The sequence below is a fragment of the Passer domesticus genome, chromosome 4, assembly GCF_036417665.1.
Source record: "Passer domesticus isolate bPasDom1 chromosome 4, bPasDom1.hap1, whole genome shotgun sequence".
NCBI lineage: Eukaryota > Metazoa > Chordata > Aves > Passeriformes > Passeridae > Passer > Passer domesticus.
This window is the reverse complement of record NC_087477.1, coordinates 30,908,030-30,931,737: the sequence shown is the minus strand read 5'-3', so window position 1 is coordinate 30,931,737 and position 23,708 is coordinate 30,908,030. Positions and strand designations below refer to the sequence as shown.

The window sequence follows — 23,708 nt, the reverse complement described above, 5'->3', positions numbered from 1 at the left end:
TTTGTTTCAAGTAATTTGAGGCTGCCAGAGCTGCTTCCAGGAGCAGCTCCATTGCTTGGCATATGTACAGCTAAACATCTGTAGGTTTATTGTATGTTTTCCTGTTTTTATTGTGTTTGTTTGATTTGGATAATCTCATTTATCTTTAAACCCAACAGCCCTGAACTGTTAGAGCAGCTCCAAGAAGTCAGGGAAGAGAAAAAACGAATCAGAAAAAAATTGAGAGACTTTGAAGATAACTTTTTCCGACAAAACGGAAGGTAACAATTTCTCAGCTGCCTCTCTGTTCTTCAGCTACTTTTAATCTGTTTTGCATCTAAATGATCTCCAAATACAGAAAGTTACCTGAATTTAGTATTACGTATTTCTTCTTCACATTCATTATCATTGCTTTACCCACATTTAGAATGGTGGAAGAGTTATTCAATGTATAAATAACTATTTCTTTCCCCTAGTGATTTCTGTCCTATTCTTGCATATCTGTGAGCTATTCAGACACTAGTTTTATCAAGTATTTCTGCCTTAGTGTAACTGGTTTTATATTTTAAAGAAAACGTCCCTCATTAACAAGCTGATAGAATGTTTGCATGTATATATACTCTTAAATTATCTTGTCTGTTTCTTGCTACCAGCCATCATCCTTAGGGGCTTTTTTAAAATCGTTAAAAATTTAAAATTCTTCTGTAAGCCAAGAGCAATATGATCAAATACCATCTTTCTTTTGCATGAGTGTGCCTGTTCGTGTAAGTGCTGTGGTGCCCAGACACAGGAGAGTGTATTTTATTTTGCCAGGCTCACAGGCTCACACTCAGATGGCTCCTGAAGTGTTTTCCAGCTGTTTTGCAGAGCTGGTGATTTTAGGGAAGCAGGGCATGTTTCAAGTAGGATTTTGCATTTGGAACTGTGGGGTTGTGCTCAGCCTCAGTACACAAGCATCCCACGCTTTGTTGGAGCAGCTTGTTTGCCCCTTTGTTTGTTTGTTTGTTTTTTCTCTCAAAGGATAAATGTTTTGGTCTTGTTCCCTGATCAGGAGTGGGGGAGAGGAGCTGCTTTGTAGGTCTTGTTGGTGGACAGAGGGAGGCTACTGAGGGAGGCTTCCTGTTACAGAAATCTTCATGGTCTGCTTTCACTCCCACTAGGAATGTGCAGAAAGAAGACCGCACTCCCATGGCTGAAGAGTACAGTGAATACAAGCAGGTTAAGGCCAAGCTGAGGCTGCTGGAAGTCCTGATCAGTAAGAGAGATATTAGCTCCAAGATCATGTAAAGGAGGAGATTGTTTTTGCCAATAAACAACGAGGAGAGAGCACCAAACGGACAAATGCATGAAGTGGATGCAGCAGGAGCCTGACTGGAAGAGCTGAGGAGCTCCCTGGGAACTGAAGGGTCATTCCCAGAGGTGGGAGCGGGAAGAAAGGTGGATTTCTGTAACTCTCTACATTTGCTGTTGCCCACTGTTTCTCCAGGCCTGATGCCCAAAATGGAGTTTGCCAGTGTAGGAGACACAACACTGCGCTCAGTGACTGCACTGAAGGGATCCTTCTGTATTGATTTGCTTACAGATCCTGTAAAATTTAGAATATCAAAGCCAGCCATGCTGTTCTTTTTTCCCAGGATATTATAGCAAGAGGCAATCTTACTTACTTCAATCTTGAGTAATGAAATCATCAAATAGCTTCTATTTGAGTTGAACAGACAAGTGCCCTGACCAATATCATGTTAGGACACAGGTCAGGCAGCACCAAGACTGTTCTCTTGTAGCTACAGTAAAGATTTGCTCAGACTTTTGACCTGTTTGGAGTCCAGCATCTTCTGTTGCTCTAGAGAAATGCTGTAATAATCTCCTGGTCATCAGGCAGAGCTGGTGTGAGTTGCAGTTTTATCCAGGCTTGAGTTTTCTTCCCATGTTTTTGATGGCCAATTCAACCGAAGTAAAGGAAGTACTTGCATGTTTGGGATAGTAATGAAAATGAGCCATGCAGCCAGGTTCTTACCAGCTTGTTCTGCTTGGAGGGTGATACGGAGACCTTCTGACCACATTTGGGCAACAGGGAAGAGAAGAGGTTTTAAATGCTTTAAGTGAGAATCACTTGGAATTTTGGTGGTTGGTTAAATATCTGGTGTCAAATATGTGGTGGATATCTGGAAGACCCACCCCATTAGTACGTGTGCTTCATCATGATACAAACACCTGAACCCAAGCTGAAGAGTCCACAGAGGTGTCCCACAAACTCACTCACCTAAATTTTCTTCTTTTGTGCACATCACCCCTGTGTGGGCTGCAGCAGCAATGCTGATGGTGGCAGCAGAGGATGGGCTTTTCTTCCCAGTGTAGGAAGTACAGAGAATACCACAGGGAACTGAGAGCACAGAGCTGTGCTCTGCCTGTGGAAAGGGCACCTGTCTAGAGTACAAGCTTTGACAATTTATTGTTTCCAAATTTGTGACGTTCAGAAATGAAAGTCCTGGGACACCTGATTCAGATGTGTCTTGGTTTGAAAGACTGGTGTCTGCCAAGAAAGGAAGGAACCTCACTTGGAATGGAAAATGTAAACCCCCTCCCTCTGAATTACTATAATTTTTGAAATTAAGGGGCTCTCAGGCCAAGATATGAGGATAGGAATGACAGTTCTTTACTAGTGTGTATAATAAAGCAGACAAACAACGACACCGCAGCACTAACCCCAAGCAGAGCCCAAAGCCAGTCCCAGCCCCTCTGGGCCGCAGGCGCTGTGCCTTGGGGTGCAGTTCCAGGCGCGGCCAGCAGGGGCGCTGCTGGCTCCCGGCCGGGCGGCAGGGCGGTGACTCCCCCGCGCCTGCAGGGGGCGCTGTGCGCGGGCTCAGGGAGCGCCGTGATGGCGGCTGGGCCCAGACGGGAAGGGAGGGAGGGAGAGAGGCTCTGCTCCACAAACCCTGGGGCAGCCGATCCCATGCCCCAGCAGGACTCCCATAAAAAAGAGTAAAACAGTCCTGGGGTGGTAGAGGAGATGTATCAGAAGCTGTTCCGGAGCTGTGGCTGGAACCGCGGGATGCCTGAGCAGGCAGGGCGTGAGGGGCCACAGTGCAGGACAGCTCGGAGCAGTGCCAAAGAGGCAGTGAGGATGGGACAGAGGTGGCACAGCTCCCAGCAGGGCGGAGAGGGGCGAGCTCAGGATCCCGGGCACCCGAGCAGATGGGGACAGGTCCCTCTCTCAGTGAGGTGGGTGTTCATAAGGTCTCAGTTCAGTGGCTGCTCTCATGAGCAGAGGCTCACCCAGAAAGGAAGAAGCAGCTCTGGGCTGGGCTCTGACAGTGGCAGTGAATTCTCCCCCCAGTAAGCAACAGCTCGACTGGCCTCTGATGCTGAGAGGGAGAGAGTGGGACCAGCCACTGCCCCCACCCCTTTACTGCCCAATTCTCAGGGTATCTCTACCCCTAGGAGCGAAACCCCCCCAAGATGAGAGAAGTGCTACCAGATACCTGAGCTTGGCTGCTTACTTGTTTTTCTTAAGTACCCATAAGTACCCAGTAGTTAATGTTTCTTTGCAATTTATGGGAAAAATTCTGTAGGTAAGAAGGAACAAAAGAAAATGAACCTAACCCCCAACAAGGTGTTCATATCAAACAGGTGCTGCCTGAAGGAGAAAAAGGCCCCAAGTTCAGGGACACCAAGTCACTGACAGCTCACAATTCCACCATCCTGAGACACCTGGGCTCACTCCAGAGGCTTATGTGCACTCCATGGTCTACCCTGTGCCAGGCTCCACCCTGATACCAAGGGAGGGCACTTCTGTAATGCTTTCTTCAGCTCCCCAGGGGATCACTGCCCATGTACGGAAACCAAATAAGCAAGATGAAATCCAGTGTTGGTTGTAGCCAGGCCTCATGCATGTCACACCAGAGGAGCCAAAAGGACTCCCAGAACAACTTCTCCCCCTTCCTTCTTTATTAAGGGCTAGTGGGTTCACAAATAGTCGTATTTAGTTTGTGGTACTTACGTAAGGGTACTTCATCCCTTTTCACTTGCTATGTGTGCTGTGTGTGTTCTTGCCAAAATTGCTTCTATTTTGGTGTCTTCAGGATCCCTTGAACTCTTCCAAAGGTGGTCATGGGCTGCATGTGCCCTTTGCTGGTCAGGGTGGGTGTCCTGGTTAGGGCAAATTGCCCCAACTGGTTAGGGAAAAGATGTCCTTGGAGAAATGTGGAAAAAACCTGTTTATTTAAAAAGCAAAGCACCAACAAACATAAAAAATGAACAATACCAAACAATAAAACCTCTTGTTGTTCTGAAGTGATGGCAGATTCAGAAGGTTCTTTTTGTGGGGTGTAGCTCAGCTCACTGCGTGTCTCTCAGTCCCTCTGGCGCTGGAATGCAGTGTCCCAGCCCCGGTGTGCCACAGGCGTGAACTCCCAGTGTTCTTCTGCGATGTTGGTCCAAAGCAGTTGTGAACAGTTCCAAGAAAAGGAAAAGCCACAGTCCAGGGAACTTCTCTGCCTCAGCCAGCTAAAAACTAACTAAAAATTAAAAGAGAGCTCTGTCCCCCTGTCCATTCTGCAGACGACACAGTCCAGGAGCGGGATGCGGGGCAGCCAGTGCAGCTTCTGATAACAAACTGTGCTTATCCTGCCGCCCCCTTCGCTCTTGGAACCAGCCTTAAAGGTGTAGAACTTAATCCCCAGCATATACAGAACAGATGATTGGGGATACAAGCACACCAGGACATTGGGTAAGGCAGAGATGTGTTAGTGAAAGCACTTGGGGATGGGGACTGACAGCTTGGTTTGGTTTTTTTATTAATTGCAGAATTGCCTGTTCCATATAAAACCAGCAAAGACTGAATTTTATATTTCCAAACAGGCCAGAGGACTTGCGTGCTGACCTGGGGCTTGGCTTTTCAGAGGTGCTGACTTCCCATCTCCTGAGATGGGATCTCCTCGGATTCTGGGGGAGGGGGTGTTAACTGGGCTGACAGACAGGAACAAAAAGTGCTTTGAAGGGAAACCCCCAGGGCAGCTGATCCCAGTGTCCCAGCAGGACTCTCAGAAGCAGCAAGCTGGGACAGCAGGAATAAAAATCCCGGGTGGTAGAGGAGATGTATCAGAAGCTGTTCCAGAGCTGTGGCTGGAACTGCAGGATGCCTGGGGCAGGCAGGGGGTGAGGGGCCACAGTGCAGGACAGCTCAGAGCAGTGCCAAAGAGGCAGCAGGGGTGGGACAGAGGTGGCACAGCTCCCAGCAGGGCGGAGAGGGGCAAGCTCAGGATCCCGGGCACCCGAGCAGATGGGGACAGGTCCCTCTCTCAGTGAGGTGGGTGTTCATAAGGTCTCAGTTCAGTGGCTGCTCTCACAAGCAGAGGCTCACCCCACGGCAGAAGAAGCAGCTCTAAGCTGGGCTCCAGCAGCAGCAGCAAATTCCCTTCCCCAAGCAGCAGCTCCAACCATCCTCCTCTAAAGCCAAAAGAGAGAGCTAGCCAGCAGCTGCCCCAGCCCCACCCTTTACCTTCTGAATTCTTGAGGTATCTCTCTCCTTTAGGAGAGAAACTCCCAGATAAGAGAAATGCAACCAGATGTCCTCCTCCCCTGAGCTTGGCCACGTCTTTTTTTTCGGAAGTACCCAGTCGTTAATGATTCCTAGCAACTTAAGGGAAAAAATTCTGTAAGTAAAAAGGAACAAAAGGAAAGAAACCTAACCCCCAACGCTGTCCTTCGAAATCTGTGTCACTGAGTGGGCCAGTTAAGTCCTACAGAGACCTCTGAGGCAGCTGAGGCTAGCACGCTCTAGAATGTATTTTTCAGCTTGGCTGCCACAAGCACAAGAATTTCTTCAGTCTTTTTCTGCCAGTTCTGTATGGCCTTGGAGACATCAGACCAGAGCTCCCTGTGGTGAGGTTCAGCATTCTCACAGTGCTCCCTCACCTCTTTTTGTTTTCCCTTTGTGCCGTGCTGGAGCTCAAATTTGTAAAAGAAGGCCCAGGCATCCCCCAGGTCAGAGTCAATCTTCACTGTGCGGTGGAATCACTCTCTGGCCTTGGCTATTTTATGCTCACTCCAGAACAGCTTGGCCACAGCCAGTAGGACACATGGGGCATGTTCACACTTCTTGAGAGCATCCACACTCTTGGTCTTCCATTGCGGTCATGCTTCAAGGAAAATTGCTTCTGACCACAGGATTCCTGAATTGGGGCACTCTTGCAGTGCCTTGGCCATCAGACTGTTAGCAATGTTCTTCAGCCCAGCTTGGTACTCCAAGCATACAGACTCCAACCAGAGGTCTGGATTCTTTGGATTCTTCAGGCGAGACTTTTCTAAGACAGCTCTTGCTCTAGTCAGCTGCACGACTTTCTCCTCCAGCCTGGACAGCAAAAGCCACAAGGGTATGAAGTGGGGGCACTTCTTCAACCCTTGATTATAAACCTCCCGTGCTTTCTCTACCAGCTTTGTGTTTTTCAATTTGTCCTTTCATCATCCACAGCTTGGGGAAGCCCTCATAGTGCTTCAGGGCTTCCTCACAGAGCTCCTGGGCTGCAGCAGTATTCCCAAGCACCCATTCCAACTCCACAGACTTCATGAACACCCTTGCTCTGAGGGCACTGCTGCGAGCCTTTGCCAGCAGCCTCTTTGCTCTTTCATACTCACTGTTCTCGACTCGAGCTTCACAGCAGCCAGCCAGATCTCGCTGTTGGGCTTGGCCTGGAAAGCCAGGGCCAAGATGCTTCCGGCTGCCGGCACATCTCCCGCCAGCCACTTGGATTTGGCTCCCATGAGCCACAGCACCTCTGCATATACACTAGATACAAGAGCAGCTAGACCTTACACCATAATACAGGTCACACAGTAATGTGCACACATTTCATTGTATATAAGAGTATATGTGCATATTCCTGTGTCTACATATGATCCATCCACCTAAACAAATAAATATGTGCAATATATGTGTCTAACCAGACATGCATTGATGGAATGACTGAGGGCTGGTCTCAAGTCCAAGCTCTTCCTTGGAGGACTTCCCTTTGTCTGAGACAGGACAGGGGGAGAGGCAGTGCTGGTGCCTGGAGCAGCCTCTCCTTTGCTCCCCAAAATGGACAGGCAGCCACTCCATCAGAATTAAACATCAAATTTATTGCATAATACTGTACTATGTACACACACATCGAAAATAAACATTTGATATAATTGTATATTTGTCTTCAATGCTGCATTAGAAAGAGGCTGGGGAGCTCTCAATGTAGCCCACAGCTCGTCTTTTAAAAAAAAAGAAAAATCCAGAAGCCTAAAACCTTTTGTTACGAGGTGCAAAGTTCAATACTGTAAATTGAACATGGTGCATAAATACTATGTCCTAATACCAAGTCAATGTCAAAACCACCCTAGGCTTAAAATGAGATTTACATCAAGATCTGAAAAATGGCAGGGGGGAAGGGAGAATAATCATTCAAACTTCACTGAATGGGACAGTGAGACTGAGGAAAAGACAACAAAAGCTCTCCAATCATACAGGATAGATTTAGGTAGAGATTTTTCTACATTTTCAGTCTAATTAACAGAGATTGTCTTTCAGGCCCCCGGCAAACAGTTGCCAACTGAGAGGGCTGTTCTCAAACAGCAAAGTAATAAACCTAACTGCAAAGATCAAACCAATCTCCAGACATGGGGCTATGACTCAAATGGGGATCTTCTTTCTTTGACCTGACAAGACTGGAGAGATTGCACACACCTCCCACACCCACACGCCCTGCACTCGCACATCCACACACACAGCTCCTCTGGACAAAGGTGGCAGCAGTAAAAGCAGCCACCTCACCTTGTATTGGAGTAGCAGGGCTGTTGGGATGGAAAAAGAGGGCAGCCCACGCAGCCAGACTGCAGACTTGCCAGGACAGTAACACAACACAAGGGAGGCATTCAGAGAAACCTGCTGTGATAGGCAGGGTTTGTGCTTCCACAAGCCTGAACACAAACCCCACTCCAGAAGGATTCTGAGGCTTCTTTGAGAAGCTTGAAAACAAAATTCAAGACAAGTGAAAAAAAACAAACTAACCTCTGTAAACTACCGTATTTTCCATGAGACATCCTGGTGCAAAAAGGATCATCACTAAAGCACTGCTCTGGGGTCACAAATGACATCCCAGCCCAATACCATCCTCCAAGGACTGAAGGGCAGAGGAGACAGTTCCATTCAAAGCAAGCAAGAACCAGCTTGCATTTAAAAAGGGAGGAAAAAAGGGTGGGGAGGAAAATCACAGCTTTTCAAAGAAGAGATAGCTATTTCATCCTGTTTCCACCATACCCTAAATGCAAGGGACATCAAAATATTTGAACTGAACTAAAAAAAGAGGTAAGAGTGTGTGTGCATGGGGGCAACAAAAGCAAACTACAAGGAATTGCCAGGAGGGCAGTGATGTCAAGTTGGAGGGGAAACAACAGAAATGCCCACTGAACTGGTTTTGTCCAGTAGATGAAAAAATTCAAAGCAAGAGCCTCTCCCTGCTGAAGCCCCACAAAATGCTGGCAGCATCAGGCTGAGACTGCATTATCTGTATTATTATTATTATTATTATTTCTATTTACCCACACCCTCCCCCCAAAAAAAAAAAAAAAGAAAAAGAAAAGAAGAAAAGTAGTTCAGATCTATTCCCTTACAAAAATAAAGCCCAAGCCCATCATTCTGCTGCTCAGCACCCAAGAGTCTGTGCCAGCCCCGCGGGGTCAGGCCAAGCTGAAGCCCTCATAGTGGTCGATGGCCTGCACGAGGCGGGCGCTGAGGATCTCCTTGCTGCTGTACTTGGGCAGGTCCAGCAGGTTGTAGCACGTGTGAGCCACGGGCAGGTACTGCTCCCCGCTGGGCGTCGACTGGATGATGATGCGCAGGCTGGACATGCCGTAGATGGGAATGCGGTCGCTGCCCGTCAGGAACACTGCGAGAGGCACAAGGAAGGCCGGGCAGGTGGGACAGGTGAGGGACCTCCCGCCAGGCAAAGCTCAGCCCCACCTGCCTGGAGGGGCTGAAACCCTGACTGGACTCCATGCAGCGCCTGGCTGGCCCCCAGGGGAGCTGCAGCAAGGCAAGGCCAGTGCCAGGCATGAACACTGGCCTTTATCCTTCCAGCAGTCACAGAATCTGAGTGGCTGAGGCTGAAGGGACCTCTGGAGGTCCTTGGGGCCAACCCCCTGCTCAAGCAGGGCCACCTAGAGCCAGCTAGGTGGGCAGGGGAGAAGGGAAAAACCCACAACAGAGGGAAGCCCCAGCTGTGACCAGCAGATATTGTCACTCACGCTGGATCACCCAACTCAATGCAATGAAGCTCTGCAACCACTCCCACCCAAGTCTTTCAATTCCAGGAGATGCTGCACCACTGCAAGATACTTACAGAGAAATTTCTTCTTCTTTTCCAAGGGAAATTCATGGAAGGTCTCCCAGAACATTCTCACAGTTGGGTGTGTGGCAGTGTAGTCTCCCTTATAGACAGCACTCTATTAAAAACCAAAATAGCACATTTTCAGCTGGCACTAGAAAGCAAAGACTAAGCAAAACTCAGACCTGATCTTTTCTAGTATCTGACATTAGATCTATGCCTGATAGCTTTGAAAGGGAACACGAGATGAGTGATGGGCAATGGTATGGCTCAAAGACACAGCAAGGGCTCTCCTGGCAATGTGAGGAAGGCAGACACCAGCCTTCTGCTTTTCAGCTAATTACAAGAGTGGAGAGTAATTCTGGAGTGCTTTTTCTCAGGATGAACTCATGAACAGGATCATGCACTCTGTACAGGTGAGTGACCTGCTGGTCTACAGATTTTGAGAGGATACAACCCTTTCTGGGTGTCCAGACTCCCCTTTGAACTCTTGTGTAGTTTTTGTCCTTGTGCAGTGGAGTTTTACTACAGGTGAAGAGCCTTTGTGTCCTCCCTTTGGCCATAGATTTCATTCCTAAAAAAATCAGATGGAAGTCTTTCTCCCTGTCCTTCCTCATCCTGAATTTCCTCCCTGAGCTTTACCTGTAGCAGGCCAGCACAGTGAGAAACTTTTCACATGAGTGACAGCAAGGTGTACAAGGAGCATGAAAAAAAAAAAGCATTGTGGCTTATCCCATCTCCTGACACAGAATAATGCCCATCTCATACAACTGCACAATCCTGGCACCTGTGCAAAATAAAAAATAGTACAAGAGGGAAGCTTTACCTCCTCCAGTTCCTCCCAGTTGTAGTTACTGTTTCCAACTATCATGGCCCTGAGCTCCGTGGGCTGGAAGAGTTCCAGGACCTTCCCACCACACACTTTCAGGAAGCCAGTAGAAAAGGCTGTGTACCACTCTTGGATGGAGAGGTTGAAGATGTAATTTACGTAGGCTTCGACAAACTCTTCCCTAATGCATTGAGAGAAAGCAGGCAGAGAAAAGCACTTTTAATCATATGTGTGAGCAGCAGCACCGCCAAGTTTTCCTGGTTATGCTGGTGAAGTGTTTTGCAAAGTCTCCAGCAGCCTTAACCCACTGCCCTCCTCTCACCAAGTCACTGCAACATGGACGGAGTGTTCAGCAGCAAGGGCTACCAGGTGTCTGCTTATTCCCTGGCAGTGGTGGCATGGGAGAGCCCCCAGGTTCTCTGCCACCAGTAAAGCTGAGGAGGTTACAACTGGAAGAAACATTTTGGCAATCTCATGGAGTTCTCACCACATACACTACGCAAAAGCAACAAGGGACAGGTGAGGAAGTAAAAAGGAAATAATAAAGCAGAATAACAAAACTGAAAACGTGGACTAAGAAATCATATACCAAAAGGGGAGTTATTTTCCAGTCCACTTGTTTTATTGTCATTTTCCCCATAGTCACCTGAGCATTAGGGAAATTCAAGCTGATTAAGCACTTAACTGTTGCTTAATTCCTCTCCGGCTGTTACGGTCATGAACTCTGCATCAAGAGCATTTTATGAACTCCAAAGGAGAAAGGGAAAATGCAGGCATTTCCTACTCTGAACTTGTCAGTTACAGCAACCCTGTGCATTCTCCCAGTTCCCAATGAACTTTCCTCACACAGGAAGGGCAGTGCCCACAGACATGCACACAACAAACTACTCAGGCCATTGGGTGGCAAATTGGTCCCTGGCCTCTAAATGTAGAAGTGGAGGAAGTCATTAAGCACTGTAAGGTAAATTGACAGTCATGTCTAGACTTGGATTTAGAGGTTAGCTTGAGTTCAGAACTCCAGTCAGGATAAAGCAATTGAATTTTGGAATGTTAAGCTGGTGGAACTACACACTAGCCTTTCTCCTTAAGGATTTCTTCCCTTGCTTCCTATGCTGACTTAATAAACAGTTCCAGTAGTTAACCCTGGTGCTCTTCCCAAGTGTTCTCAGCTAACATCTTTGCTCCTTTGTACTGGATGGAATACAGTAAAAAAAAGGCAGGTTTTCTTTTGAATGTATATGCCCAACCTAAAAACCCTAAAGGGGTTCTAACGCTGGCATTTTTATCTTTCCTTCACTGTTGAAGGGGTAGATTAAACAATCCTCTGTTTTACCTGAAGTCCATCTTCTCTTTGCAGGGAGACAGAAAACCATGTGGGTTTTGCATGGAGGCAGCTCTTTAGCTGTAATTGCACCATTTTGGGCAGTAGTAAAGTAGGTAAAAAGTTAGCGAAGACAAAGCTTTTGCTATAGCAATGGCTTCAGACACATTCAAAACCCTTTTAAATAATCAGATTAATAGGAAATTACATCATCTCCAGCCTTGCCAGCCAGGTCTTCAGCAATCCTAGTACAAGTCCCTAACCATGCTGCTGAGTAGTCACTGGATCACAATGTTTTGCCAGCAGAGAAAGAATGTGAACACTGCTTCAAGTAATAAACGCACTTGTAGAAATCCAATTACAAGATTATGGGAAGAAAATAGTTCAGCAGCTGGACAAAAAAAAAAAAAGGGGGAGGGAATGGTAGCTGTGCTAGTAATAACTCTGGGGTGTTCAGTCAAATGGAAAGGGATCCAAGTACAGCAGGTCCTTCTGGCTGTGATCAGGGATGGGAGTCAGGCCATGCTCAAAGGAAAGTTTCCGGCTCCAGAACGAGGAGTACAAACAAGTCTGCCAGGCTCAGTTTTGTTGGTTACATACAGTTCTCATCTGAGGCATCAGGGGTATTAACCTGGGCCAAAATAACGTCTCAAATGTCTACTTAAAATGAGAAAAACTACCAAGGGTCTACCCAGAGGCCTTTTATAGGGCAGATGTCAATCCAAGTGCATGGTACATTTTCCAAACATTTACGGAAAGATGATGAAGATTTGATTTTTGTTCAAGTGCTACTAGTGCCCAGTAACTTTTGAGCAACTGCTCTTAAAATTTGTTTGCAGTGACTGCTAATTAGCCCCCACATTTCCCTTCATCCAGAGTTTCTGTGGCACATGACTTCGCCACAAACACAAGTCCATCCCCACAGGTGCCCAACTTGCCTGTTGTCTTTCTGCACCAGGATTTTATCTCCATCTTCAATCAGGTTCTTCTGCTCTGTCACACCATAGCTTTCCCTGCAGATCTGTACAAAAACAGGAAATTAATTTTACCAGAAGTATTTTCCAGGGCATGTGCCAATAAGAAAGACAGAGTCCTCTTAGACTCAGACAACTGAGGACTAAGGAGGTATGTAAAGGGTGGGCCAGAGAAAATGGTATGTGCAGGAACTTCTGTTCTCTGCTCCAAGTTGCCTGTGTGCTTCACTACCCTCCATCACCTACATTTGCTGTTGGACTGCTATTAAGTTGAAATGTGAACTTAGAAACAAATAAAAGTTATTTTAGGTACATTTCCTGGGAAAAAGGCCCAAGAGATTGATAATTAAAACTAAGCTCACGAGTTCTGGCAATAAAAATTACTCCCTTTTTAACTGGGTTAATTCATCGTCTCTCACTGGAAGAATAAATGACATGGACATTTTTCTGCTTTTGCCAGCCAAAAAAACCTACACTTTGTACACAAACTGGTTATCTGAAAAGAATGTGAAAGGGTCATAGACAAAAGAGGCCCTTATGTGTGAAAAAGAATTTGGAGAAGAGTCTCTTTTGTTACTTTAAAGGTATGCTTTTTTTACACAGCTTGCATTACCATCACAATGGCTCCACTGTCCCATCCCAAGTTACAGCTCTGAGCTGCACCAGACACAGTCAGGTGCAGGTCTGACTCACTCCAGAGGTACATTTGATCTAAAAGAGTTTATGTGCTCTCATTCATGCAAAAAGGAAATGGGCACCACTCTCCTTTCTCAGCAAGGTTCTTCACAGTGTGGAGCAGTTTTATGATACCTTGTTTTGCCCCAGGGCAGGCCTTGGACAGAGAGTCAAAAAATGATCCAGATCAAGACGAACCCATCACTCACAACCTGTTAGAGCATCAGGTCTTTGAACAGTGACAACAAGGCTGTTTTGAAAACCACTCAGCTTAATCTACTTACTAGCTCACTTTTTAGGACCACATACATACAAAAGAAGAAGGAAGTTGACAGCAAAGAACCTTTTAAGACGAGCATGGGCTATGCACTACAGGCATTTGGAATCAGCCAGAATACACATGAAACCATAGATAGGCTTCAACTGTACCACAGCAATCAGAGAGCTGATATGTCAAATGTGTCTTACTGTAAAATTCAAACAGAATGTCTCCTCCACATCTTCCCCAGGGTAATCTAAAAGTTGCTGGAGACTCCTAAACAACAAGCAAGGAAAGAAAAGAAAAAAAAAAAAAAAAGAATAATCAGATATTTTAAAAGCCATACCTCTAACAGGGAAAACAAACTCAGCAGAAGTAAACAGCATCATACGTGTGGGTAACAAGATTGCAAGAGAGAGTATCTGAGTCACCTAAAGCAGTAAGAAAGAAATACACCTCAAATAAAGAGATGCTCTGTTAGAAGCAGGATAAATGCCAGTTTACAGAAACTATCAATAGTCTATGACTACCTAGTTCATGGATCATCTTTAATGATCCTGGGTTTGGAACAGAACTACATTCCTAGTTCTAATTCTATGTCATCACCACACAAGGTCTGAGGGAATCGAGGAAGAGACAGATGTGGACTATCTGTATGCCCATCATAGATAAAATACTCTGCTACCCCCTCCAAAGTCCTGCTGCTGTCTTCCTGGCATTTTACCTCACTATTGATAAATACAGCTGTCATTTTGTGTAGATGAATCAGATGGTAATAAGACAGCAGTCAGACAGTGGGATCTTAACTTCTCAGTGTCAGGGTGAACCTATGAAATTAGGTAAAAAGTATCCCTATGCAATTAGGTAAAAAAGATTCAATACACCACTTGGAAAAAGTAATTCTTTCACTCCACTCAGCTTCGTCCTGTCATGGGAGCAGGTCAGAGCTGCTCTGGCTCATGGATGGGATGATTCACAGCCCTACACACAACTCCCTGCTTGCTAGTCTGAGCCTGGCCCGAGGTGAAAGGCTGAGGCTGGGATCCAGGATCATGCACACAACCACACAGGGCAGGGACAGGCTTCCACTCCTGCTCTCAGAAGGGGGTGTGGGAGGTGTCCTTTTGGCTGTGTTGGTACCCAGTGTCTGGGGGTCAGGAGGGTGGGAGCCTAAGCAGATTGATCCAATAGCCTGTGGGAGAGAAGTCATACACAAAATCCACCACCAGCTCCTATGTTTTCACAGTCACCCAAATTAATCAGTCACTCAAAGGATTAGAAGGTGTTTTATTCATCAGCTTTTATCTGCTTTGGCACTTCCTGTTCTTAGCTGGATGGTCTACCTTCCAGAAAAGCTGCAAATTTTGATTTTCATACCTTCCTTCTGTAGGGGACAGCTCCTTCAAATCCTCTAGGCAGGGCTTCACATTCAAGAGTTTTTTGTACAGAGCCAAGGGAAAGTGAAGGTCTACCACTGTGAAATTGTAGATTGCAAGACCACATATGATGCCAATCAAGTGAAACCAGTTGTGTTCTACAAAACACTGCAAAACCACACAGAGAAATCCTGATGAGACACACTGTCACTGGCGCAATGCACAGTACCCTTTCCTCCATGCACTAAGAAGCCAGACCCTGCTTTTCCAACTGGGACAGACTCAGAGAGCTCACCATCAGGTGCCATTCTGGTTGAAAATTTCTTGGTGGTGTGTGGCACAGAAATGAATTTTCAAAAACCATGCTCTATTACTTCTGTAAGCCATGATCACTGTAGAAACAGCAGCTTTCCATCTTACCTTCCTTTTAGTTCCTTTCTAAACACCTCTGTGTTTAGACACTAACGGTGCTTCAGCATTTACTGTCTATGTACTACAATAAAATGTGTTAACAATCTCTCCCCATTACCCATCCTATTTTCTATTAAAAGCTTTTGCATCAGCACAGTTCTACCCAGGCAGACACACCAGTAGAGGTGCTAGCACAGGCCTCCTTCTCCTCACACACTGACTCTCACGCTGCTGTGTCACTTCCAGGCTGGCTGCCCAAGTTCCTTAAATAACTCATTTCCAGTGCTTACACAGTCATCACTCCTGGTGCCAAAAGACTTGTTTTATAGCACTGACATTAGGAGTGAATGCTCTGTAATACTCTTCACAGGTTACAGAAGGTACCAGGCCACTTCCTTCCCTGTAACTTCCCTAGCAGGACAGCCTCACCTTAAGGGAAGACCTACAATGTCATTTCCCACCTTCCTACCTATGGAGGTGAGGAAAAGGACAAACTACCATCTCCAGCCATCTGACAGGTACAGATCTTGCACTCCACATTCTTCCAAAACCAACAACCTTCCACTACAAGCCATGCTCCTTGCTGCTTAAGAGCTTCCTCATATAAAGCATTAACAACTTTAGATCCTGAAGGCGATAGTGATGCTTGGCTAAGTGGATTGGCTGCAATTATGTGAACAGCAAGGGAAGCACAGAACTCTAATGCCATTACCACCTAAACCTCTAATTCTGTAAAACAGCACATGACCATCACATTGATGGTAACAAGAGTTCTATTACCTGTCACCTGACCCTTAATACAAGTTTTATTATGGGAGAAGAAAAAAGAGAGAGAGCCAAGTCTTTAACAGGCACAACCATCACCATTCTACTAGGGTTAATGGACCTATTTATACTAACTGAAAATAGAGTTCACATTGTATCAGGAGTAGAAAATGGGAGGAAGAACATTTCTTTCCCATAGTTTGCCAATAACTTCCTTGTCATTTAAATGCAGCATATTATTCCAGCCTGCGTGTACCGAGGGCAAGGGCTTACCGTGTCTGAAAACCACAGCAGGTTTGACTCTGGGTAGTAAGTGAACATGCCATAGATAGGGTTGAGTAGTTCTTTCAACAACAGGAGGAAAAATTCCTTTGTCACTCCTCCAGCATCAACAGCTTCCTCACCATCAAAGATAACCTGTAGAAAAAGCAGGGGCAGTGACAGGGATGCAGAGCTGAGACTGAGTGAATCAGACCTCTCTAACTGAGAGACATACAAAGCAATCTGACCAACATGCCCAAACCCACGGCATGAGCTCATTTCAGTACTCTGCCTGCAGGGAAAGAAAGGGAACAGGGGTGGCAAATCAGCTATTTTGACAATGTTTAAATCCTCATGCCAATCACAAATAACCGCCTGTCGTCCCAACAATCAAAGCAGCAACATGACAGCAGGTACTGAAGATGGTGGCAATCTCTCAGAGATTAAACACATCCTATTGTAAAAAGCCTGCTCTTGCAGAAGGGCAAAACAGAGATTGCATAACATCACAAATGCTTCCTCCCCTGGTCCTTGTACACTGAACACACCAGGAGAAGAGCACCCTGTGCTTGCCTTCTTGTAAACTATCCACTGCCAAAGCACTCCAGGGGTCAGAAGAAAGACTCAATCCTTGTACTGACCAGACCAAATGTTCCTGTGTGCAACACCTATGGAGAAATTACTGCACACTGGTGAAGAGGTAATGTGAATGGCTGAAAGGCTACGGAAATGTTTGTTAAATGAGAGGGTGCTAAAGATATGGGGGAAACTTACTTTGAGAGGTTTTTTCAAGTCAATGTCTGAATGGATGCTCAACTCCCTTAAAGCATCACCAACTAAGTTACTCCTGCGAACATGAAGTACTAGGAAAGGGCTTCTGGCCAGCAGAGGCTCCAGGGTGAGAAGCATGAAGACATTCTGCAAATTTGCACCATTTATTGCAACCTGCAAATAAAAAGAGAAGTGAAAAGCAGCCTATGCCTAAGCCTTTTTTTCTTCCTATGAAAGAAAAACCGTTAACAACTACATGCCTGGTGCTCCTTTCTGCCTTTTTGGTTTCTCCAGGGTTCAGGAATCCCATGCTCCCTCTGTACAGTGTGTGTGTGCCTGTATGTCCTGCCAGTGTGTGCCAGTGCCCAACGCTGTGCCCGTCTCAGGAGGGACCTGTGTGAGCAGTGCCTGGCACTGGGACATTTCCACTGGCACAGAGGCCAGCTGTCCTTGTCACAGCCTGGCTGTGAGCTGGCTTGGCTGCCACCTACAGGGTGCTGGGGCTGGACACCTGCTGTCAGCACACTCCTGGAGGGCCCGGGGCTGTGCCCTCACTGCACCTGGGTGGGTGGGCTGCTGGCAACAGCTGCTGCCTGCAACCAAAAACAGCATCAGCAGCTGGTCTACAACACTCACCTCACAGTTAGAATGAAGGAACAAGCACTCCTGCAGCAGGCAGAAATGTCAAAACAAGTGTTCACTTACCTGGACTTTTGCCTGCTTATTCAGTCTTACAGCTCCTCACTTTACTCCTTATCCTTGGATTATCAAAAATATGTAACTACCCCTCCCCTGTTTAAATTTCCAACACATGCACATCTGACAGTCCTGATGGTGCCAGACAAACATTTTGAAGGGAAAGACACCAAGCACTGCCTCTGCAGTATCCAGGGCAAAGAGATTGCTACACCCCAGCTTCACTGTTCTCCTGTATTATGGAAACAATAAAGTGTTGCACAGCAGCTCCCAGTTAACACCCTTTCCATGCAGGCATCATTGCAAAAAGCAGAGAAAAAGAAATGTGTCAGGAAAACTGGGAGAGAGAATGATTACCTGCATCTGTAATTCTGCATCTGTCTGTAACATCTTGGTCTTAGCTTGAGCATCAAAGATGAAAGGGTAAGAGCAGAGAGTCACAGAGTCCTGCAAGAAAGACAGGCAAGACTTGTTCCTATCCACAGCTTCCAAAGCACTTCTTTAAATAGGAACAATATAGTAATTTAAATAAGAACAATCTTTAAACAATTTTCTTACCTGCATGATGGACGGCCTTACTTTCTGTGAAAGAAAAAGAGAAGTATGAAAATCTTTCACTCTTTCAATTTTGTGTCTCATGAGTTTTTTTGGATGGACTAGTCCAAAGGTGACCCAAAGTAAATTTTCCTTCTTTGGGACCAACAACCCATTTTTCTTCCTCTTAAAGAAAAGCATGGGAACTTCCTTCTCAAGAAAATGCACAAGTCTAATTCAAAACATGAACATTCAAACATTCCTAAGAGGACTGACTGGCATAGAATCCTGTGTTGGTCTGCCATGGGTGAAACTTGCTCTTATGAAGAGTAACAAATACAGAAACAATATGAAACAACAGGAGAGACCATAAGGCCTCTACATGGTGATACAAGAACACCCCTGCAATGCAAATTACTCATCATTAGCCATATTGACACATTCTTAACTATCCCTTACATAAATTTAAGTCAGTACTTTATTGTTCTGCTCACTAAAGGTAAGCACAGCAGCACTATTTCAATGATGGAAAGCAGAGGATGGGGGCACAGCACAAACACTTACAAAGCCCATGAAAACACACACAAAAGTTATCACTACAGTCAGTTTTTACTCTTGCAGCATCCCTCGGCAGATGTTTTTTGGTGGTTTTTGGTTTTTTTAACACCTGAGATTCCTTTCCTTGCTATGACTAAATAATCTCACTGGGTTCCCACACAGCATATTCCAGCCCTCGGTTTAGTTATCTCCTTTCTCTACAAATGGGAAAGTGAGACATAAAAGAGGTGAAGGGTCTTACCCAAGATCACCCAGCAGGTTACTGGAAGAGCCAGGAACAGAACCCACATCTCTTGAGGCTTGGTTCAGTCCCCTAGCCAGAACGCCACACTGCCTCCTCTTACAGAGCAACATTTTAACATCACTGGCTACATTATTCACAATACCTGCCTAAACAGCAGAAGTAAAGGGCAAAAATTATAATTTTAGAATACAGGACTTGGCTCCTGAGGTCTTGATTACATTAAAAGGATCCAGTGACTGAATTAATCACCTTGTGCAAAGACTGAATGGAATTCACATGAACAATCACAGAGACTGTTGCAAGCTTTGGTTAAATATTGCTAGCTCCAACTCTTCTGACAGTGTTTTTATTTTTAAGTCAATTTTGTAAAGCACTCAGATCTGAGATAGTTAACGTACAGAAGCTCCTGTACTGAATACATTATGCTCTGATTAAGGATATTGGAAATACAGGTCTACAGCCAGAGACACAAACATGGACAGCTATTTCATGACTATACATAAAAGCTCTTACCATTCCAGCCTGGTGCAAAAACCACATGAGATAATCTTCCTGAATGTCCACCAAGCTGGAAATCTCAGGGATATAAAACTTATCATATTCCACGTGTTTAACCTTCTGATTCACCTAGTGAAGAGAACAGATGGAAATATTTGACATATTTTAACATATTTTCAGGTTTGCTTTCATAAATTCAGTTATAGCAGCTTGTAACAAAAGACTCAGAATGCTCTACAAACAATACACAATCTTTTATATTTTGGCACAAACCAAGAAGAATCAAATAGAACCTCTTCGTAACTTATTTTAGTTCCCTCTCCTCCTCACCCCAACCACTCTGCAACAACACAGTGACAGCAGAGATCATCAAGGGATAGCTGTGATGCCACTCTTTAGGGTAACTTTATTTCTAGTCTTTGAGACAGGACTAAAGAATCTTCAAGAACTTTGGACTTAGGAAAGCCACGAACATCTTTCCCACGCTGTGACTTGACCGACAGCTCACGACTGGCCAAGGGCAGACAGGACTGAATCATCTTGAGCCAACACATGCCCAGGCTTTCCTCTCACCTTGTGGAGTTTCTCCAGAAGCCTGAGAGCAGCTGTAATGTAGCTGCTGAACAGGACTGGGATCAGCAGCGTCTTCCTTCCACTGAGGAGGTAAACCACCGCACCTTTATAGAGGTCCACAAGCCTGAGGAAGTATCTTGGGCACACCTGAGACCACCAGTTATCTGGAAAGCAGAGGACATCAATATGAACATCAATCAAAGGCCAGAATATTCCCTGAATAAGGGGTTACAACTGAAAAAAAAGGAGAATACATCTGAAGACTCTCAAAAAGCTTCCCTATTCCTGCCCAAGGTGTAGGAACAGGAAAGCGAGGCAGTCATTGAAATTCCAGAAACTGAAAAGCTTCTCCCTTTCCACACCCTTCCAGCCACACCAGTCATTACCCAGCCCAAACCTTGATCAGGGTGAGAGCCTGAATTTGAAGTTTTTCAGTGTTTAATTCAAGGCACTGTTTCAAGTATCTGGCATTCAGGACACTGATCTTGTGGGCAGAAATCTGTCTTGCAGGAGTGACAAGCAAAGAACTGCCTGGGCAATTCTCTGCAACACCACAGACTTTTCTAGCAGGCATCAGAGTGTGTCTCCTGGCACATCTGCACTAAAGGATTAACTCCCCCTCTTTGGAGAGCCTGATTTCTTTCTTGCCAAGGACAGGGAGCCCTTACTTTCCCCTGAAGGGACCCTGACTATTAGCTTCTTTCCTAGACCCAGTCACCTGCAAAGTAAAAGCTGGAGCCTAGGATTCTTCTGGAGAACTGAATGCACCATATGACATTTAACATGAAGATATCAGGTTCAGTACAAGACAGTCTTAAGAAACAGAGTAAGATAACAAGAACAGTAGTAGCTTAACACGTCAGTAACATCATTAAGCAGCATATGTTCTGTCGAGTTTAAAAGAAGCTCAGAGGAAAATATATTAGAGATGAAGACCCAGAAGTGGGAGAAGAGTTTAAGTGTTCAGCTTAGTCACAGACCAAGGTTTGTCTGCATCTTGTAGAGGATAAAATAATTTAATATTATATTTTGTATTCTTTTTTTTTACCTTATACAGAAACAATATTCTAAAGTGATCAAGAGCTGATCAAATTTAGGAGAATAGGATAGCTTAATCTTCATGATATACAAAAATCTATGTTTCTGTAGAGAAATGCAAATTTATCTGGAACTGAGTCTCTGAATGTGGGTAAAGTAGATAAGGTAAATTAGATTAACCTCCCTAGTAAGTGTTCTTTGAAATTTTATTTTACTTCTAAATTAAAACAATTTTTAAATGACACTTACCAAGCACTTTGCTGGGGTTGGTATCCAGGCGCAAAATAGCCATTGCTAGAGGAAGGGTCAGAGAGATATAATACTTGGAGTCTTGGAATGGTGGGAATTCTGGGAGAATCAGATAGATCCTCATTGCCTCAACATCTGGTGGAGAGCTGGACAGCTGAGGAATCAAAAAACTTTCAAAGCTCTTCAGTATCTAAAGAGAAGACAAAACAAAAAAGACAACTTATCCTGTAGACAAGGCTTAAGGGCTGATAAAATGGTAAAAGCCTATTTTATTATCAATAGCAGAGTGAAAAAATCCAAAGCTATAAATATTACAGCTAAAAGTGGCAAGAGGAACATGTATGTTTTTATCTCACAGCTCTGCACTTGTGAAAGAAATTCTGAGTCAGAATAAGTTATACAACCATAAAGTACTCAACTCCTTACAGACACACAATAATTACAAATAAAACATACACAGAGTTTATTTCAGCAGACATTCAAGTGTTAAATGCTATGAGATAAAACTTGTTTTTAAATAAAAGCCTCAGAGACACACTCTGAGGAGATCAAAATCAGCCCAGGTCAAAGAAGTACCATTAAGTGTTTGGATTTCAGATTTGCAACACAACCTTTGTTCAACCATGCTACTGGTACTTGCATGTTAGGGAGGGACAAAGCCCTAATTTTCCCCTCTGTATATCCAAATCTCAGAAGTGCAATACCTGCTCTAGGAGAATGGAGTGCTGAGAGTTCATCAGCTTCTCAAACAGCACTCTCGTGGAGTTTAGATCAATCCCTGGGATCTTTGGACTGGTTTTAAAATGTTCATCGATTCTTTAAAAAAGAAATCACAGACAGGCATAAGGTTAAGGAAGAGACCACATTACCTGTGTATTGACATGACCTGAGAGCAAGCAATAGAGAAATGACCACTAGAGAATTCCTAAGACTAGAAACAAAGACTCTCCCTTCCAAATTCCTCTGGGCCTCGGTTAGGGCTGGGATTCTTGCAGAGAAACTCTTCATCAAAGTCTCTGGTGTCCCCAGGACTCCTTCACTGACTTAAGAGCACTGTATTAGACATCCTGAAGGGGAAAGCAGCTCTTAAAGTCAGGATGCATTTGTCAGGTTGATGGTGTGGCTGTAACCATATGAGGAGCTGAACACAGCCTGCTGTGGCAGAATGGTATTCCCAAAACAGCACAGGCTCCAGGCTGGAAACAGCTCCCAGAGACACTGTGGTACAGAGCAGCTGGGGCTGTGCTCTGCAAAGGTAGTGCTGGCTGTGCTCAGGCACACAGCCATGGAAAAGCTGCTCCCCCATCTAATCCTGTAGGGCAAACAGGCCTACATGGCCTTAGCACACGGGAGGGATGCACTGGAGTATTTCTGTCAAGTGCACGTTGACATGAGACTTCATGTATAAAGGTACATAGTTAAATACACCCTCATTTAAGCCTTCAGAATTTAACATTCATTTTGTCAAAGATTTTCTGTAGAAGTCCTGCACTAGCCAAGACATCACTGAAGTGAAAGAACAACTGTATTTGGCTGATGAAGCCATAAACTCCACTCATTTCCACATTCAAGGGAGATGTGAGGCTATTTAAAATGACTCAGCAACTTGGATACCTCAACAAGGATTTTAAACCAACATGACACAACTCTCCTGATGCAATAACATGTCACAATACCAGAGAAGAAACCACTGGACAAGCAGAAAAACACCACGATAATTAACAAACTATCTTCAAGTTGCTCTTGGAATGTATTACGCAAAGATTACTCAGAGAAATTTTTTCTTCACCTAGTTACAGGTCATTTACTCACCACATCACCAGAAAAATCTCTCCTCCTCCTCATCTTATGCTGTTACCTCCTCAACATTTACAGACACAACCAACACAAGCCTTCCCAACCCACAGCCTTTGACTCAGCTATGTGTCTTACAACCTTGTCACCACCTAATATGGGTTACACCCATTTGAAATTCCTCCTTTTACAAGCAGGGCCACAAAACTTTCCACGTATGATGTCACCTAAAAGGAAAGCACTTCCTTGTTGCCCCGATGTGTTTTCAAGAGCAGCCTGTGTGGACGTATACTTTCACATGGACCACTAGGTCAGCTGGGTAAGACTATTCTGACACCTGGCATCCCTAATTTCCCTTAATGTCTGATTCCTAACCCTCTCTCTAAAGCCATTGGTATCTGTTTCATAAGGAAGAATAACAGTTGTGGCAACTCCAAGAAATCTGTGCCACTTACAGTACACTCACCATGCACTCTCTTAGACCATTTGCCTTCCTTACCCAGCTCTGACCATCCCACCCCTTTAGGAAACATCCTCTGCCCTCATCTCCTGC

The 23,708-nt window shown here is 45.1% G+C and overlaps 2 protein-coding genes across 19 annotated transcripts in view; one reads left to right on the top strand and one right to left on the bottom strand.

Annotated features, from left to right (window-relative positions):
• FAM13A (family with sequence similarity 13 member A) overlaps positions 1 to 8,551 on the top strand; it is a 147,764-nt gene extending 139,213 nt beyond the window's left edge. For all 12 annotated transcript variants that reach the window (XM_064416910.1, XM_064416918.1, XM_064416912.1 and 9 more), the window contains 2 exons: positions 159 to 260; positions 1,140 to 8,551. In XM_064416910.1, coding sequence (XP_064272980.1) covers positions 159 to 260; positions 1,140 to 1,266 — 229 coding nt within the window. In that variant the 3' untranslated portion in view covers positions 1,267 to 8,551. The remainder of the gene's footprint in view (positions 1 to 158; positions 261 to 1,139) is intronic.
• The window catches only part of HERC3 (HECT and RLD domain containing E3 ubiquitin protein ligase 3), a 43,584-nt gene continuing 26,950 nt past the window's right edge, over positions 7,075 to 23,708 (bottom strand). For 4 of the 7 annotated variants that reach the window (XM_064416906.1, XM_064416905.1, XM_064416907.1 and 1 more), the window contains 14 exons: positions 22,066 to 22,177; positions 21,362 to 21,551; positions 20,075 to 20,238; positions 19,517 to 19,630; positions 18,226 to 18,249; positions 18,025 to 18,114; positions 16,975 to 17,145; positions 16,213 to 16,356; positions 14,765 to 14,931; positions 13,597 to 13,663; positions 12,418 to 12,500; positions 10,156 to 10,339; positions 9,345 to 9,447; positions 7,075 to 8,891 (listed from right to left, as the gene is read on the bottom strand). In XM_064416906.1, the coding sequence (XP_064272976.1) occupies positions 8,683 to 8,891; positions 9,345 to 9,447; positions 10,156 to 10,339; positions 12,418 to 12,500; positions 13,597 to 13,663; positions 14,765 to 14,931; positions 16,213 to 16,356; positions 16,975 to 17,145; positions 18,025 to 18,114; positions 18,226 to 18,249; positions 19,517 to 19,630; positions 20,075 to 20,238; positions 21,362 to 21,551; positions 22,066 to 22,177 (1,822 nt within the window). In that variant the 3' untranslated portion in view covers positions 7,075 to 8,682. Of the gene's footprint in view, positions 8,892 to 9,344; positions 9,448 to 10,155; positions 10,340 to 12,417; positions 12,501 to 13,596; positions 13,664 to 14,764; positions 14,932 to 16,212; positions 16,357 to 16,974; positions 17,146 to 18,024; positions 18,115 to 18,225; positions 18,250 to 19,000; positions 19,150 to 19,516; positions 19,631 to 20,074; positions 20,239 to 21,361; positions 21,552 to 22,065; positions 22,178 to 23,708 lie in introns of those variants that run through there. The other 3 variants (XR_010360916.1, XR_010360917.1, XR_010360918.1) reach the window with 3 other exon arrangements.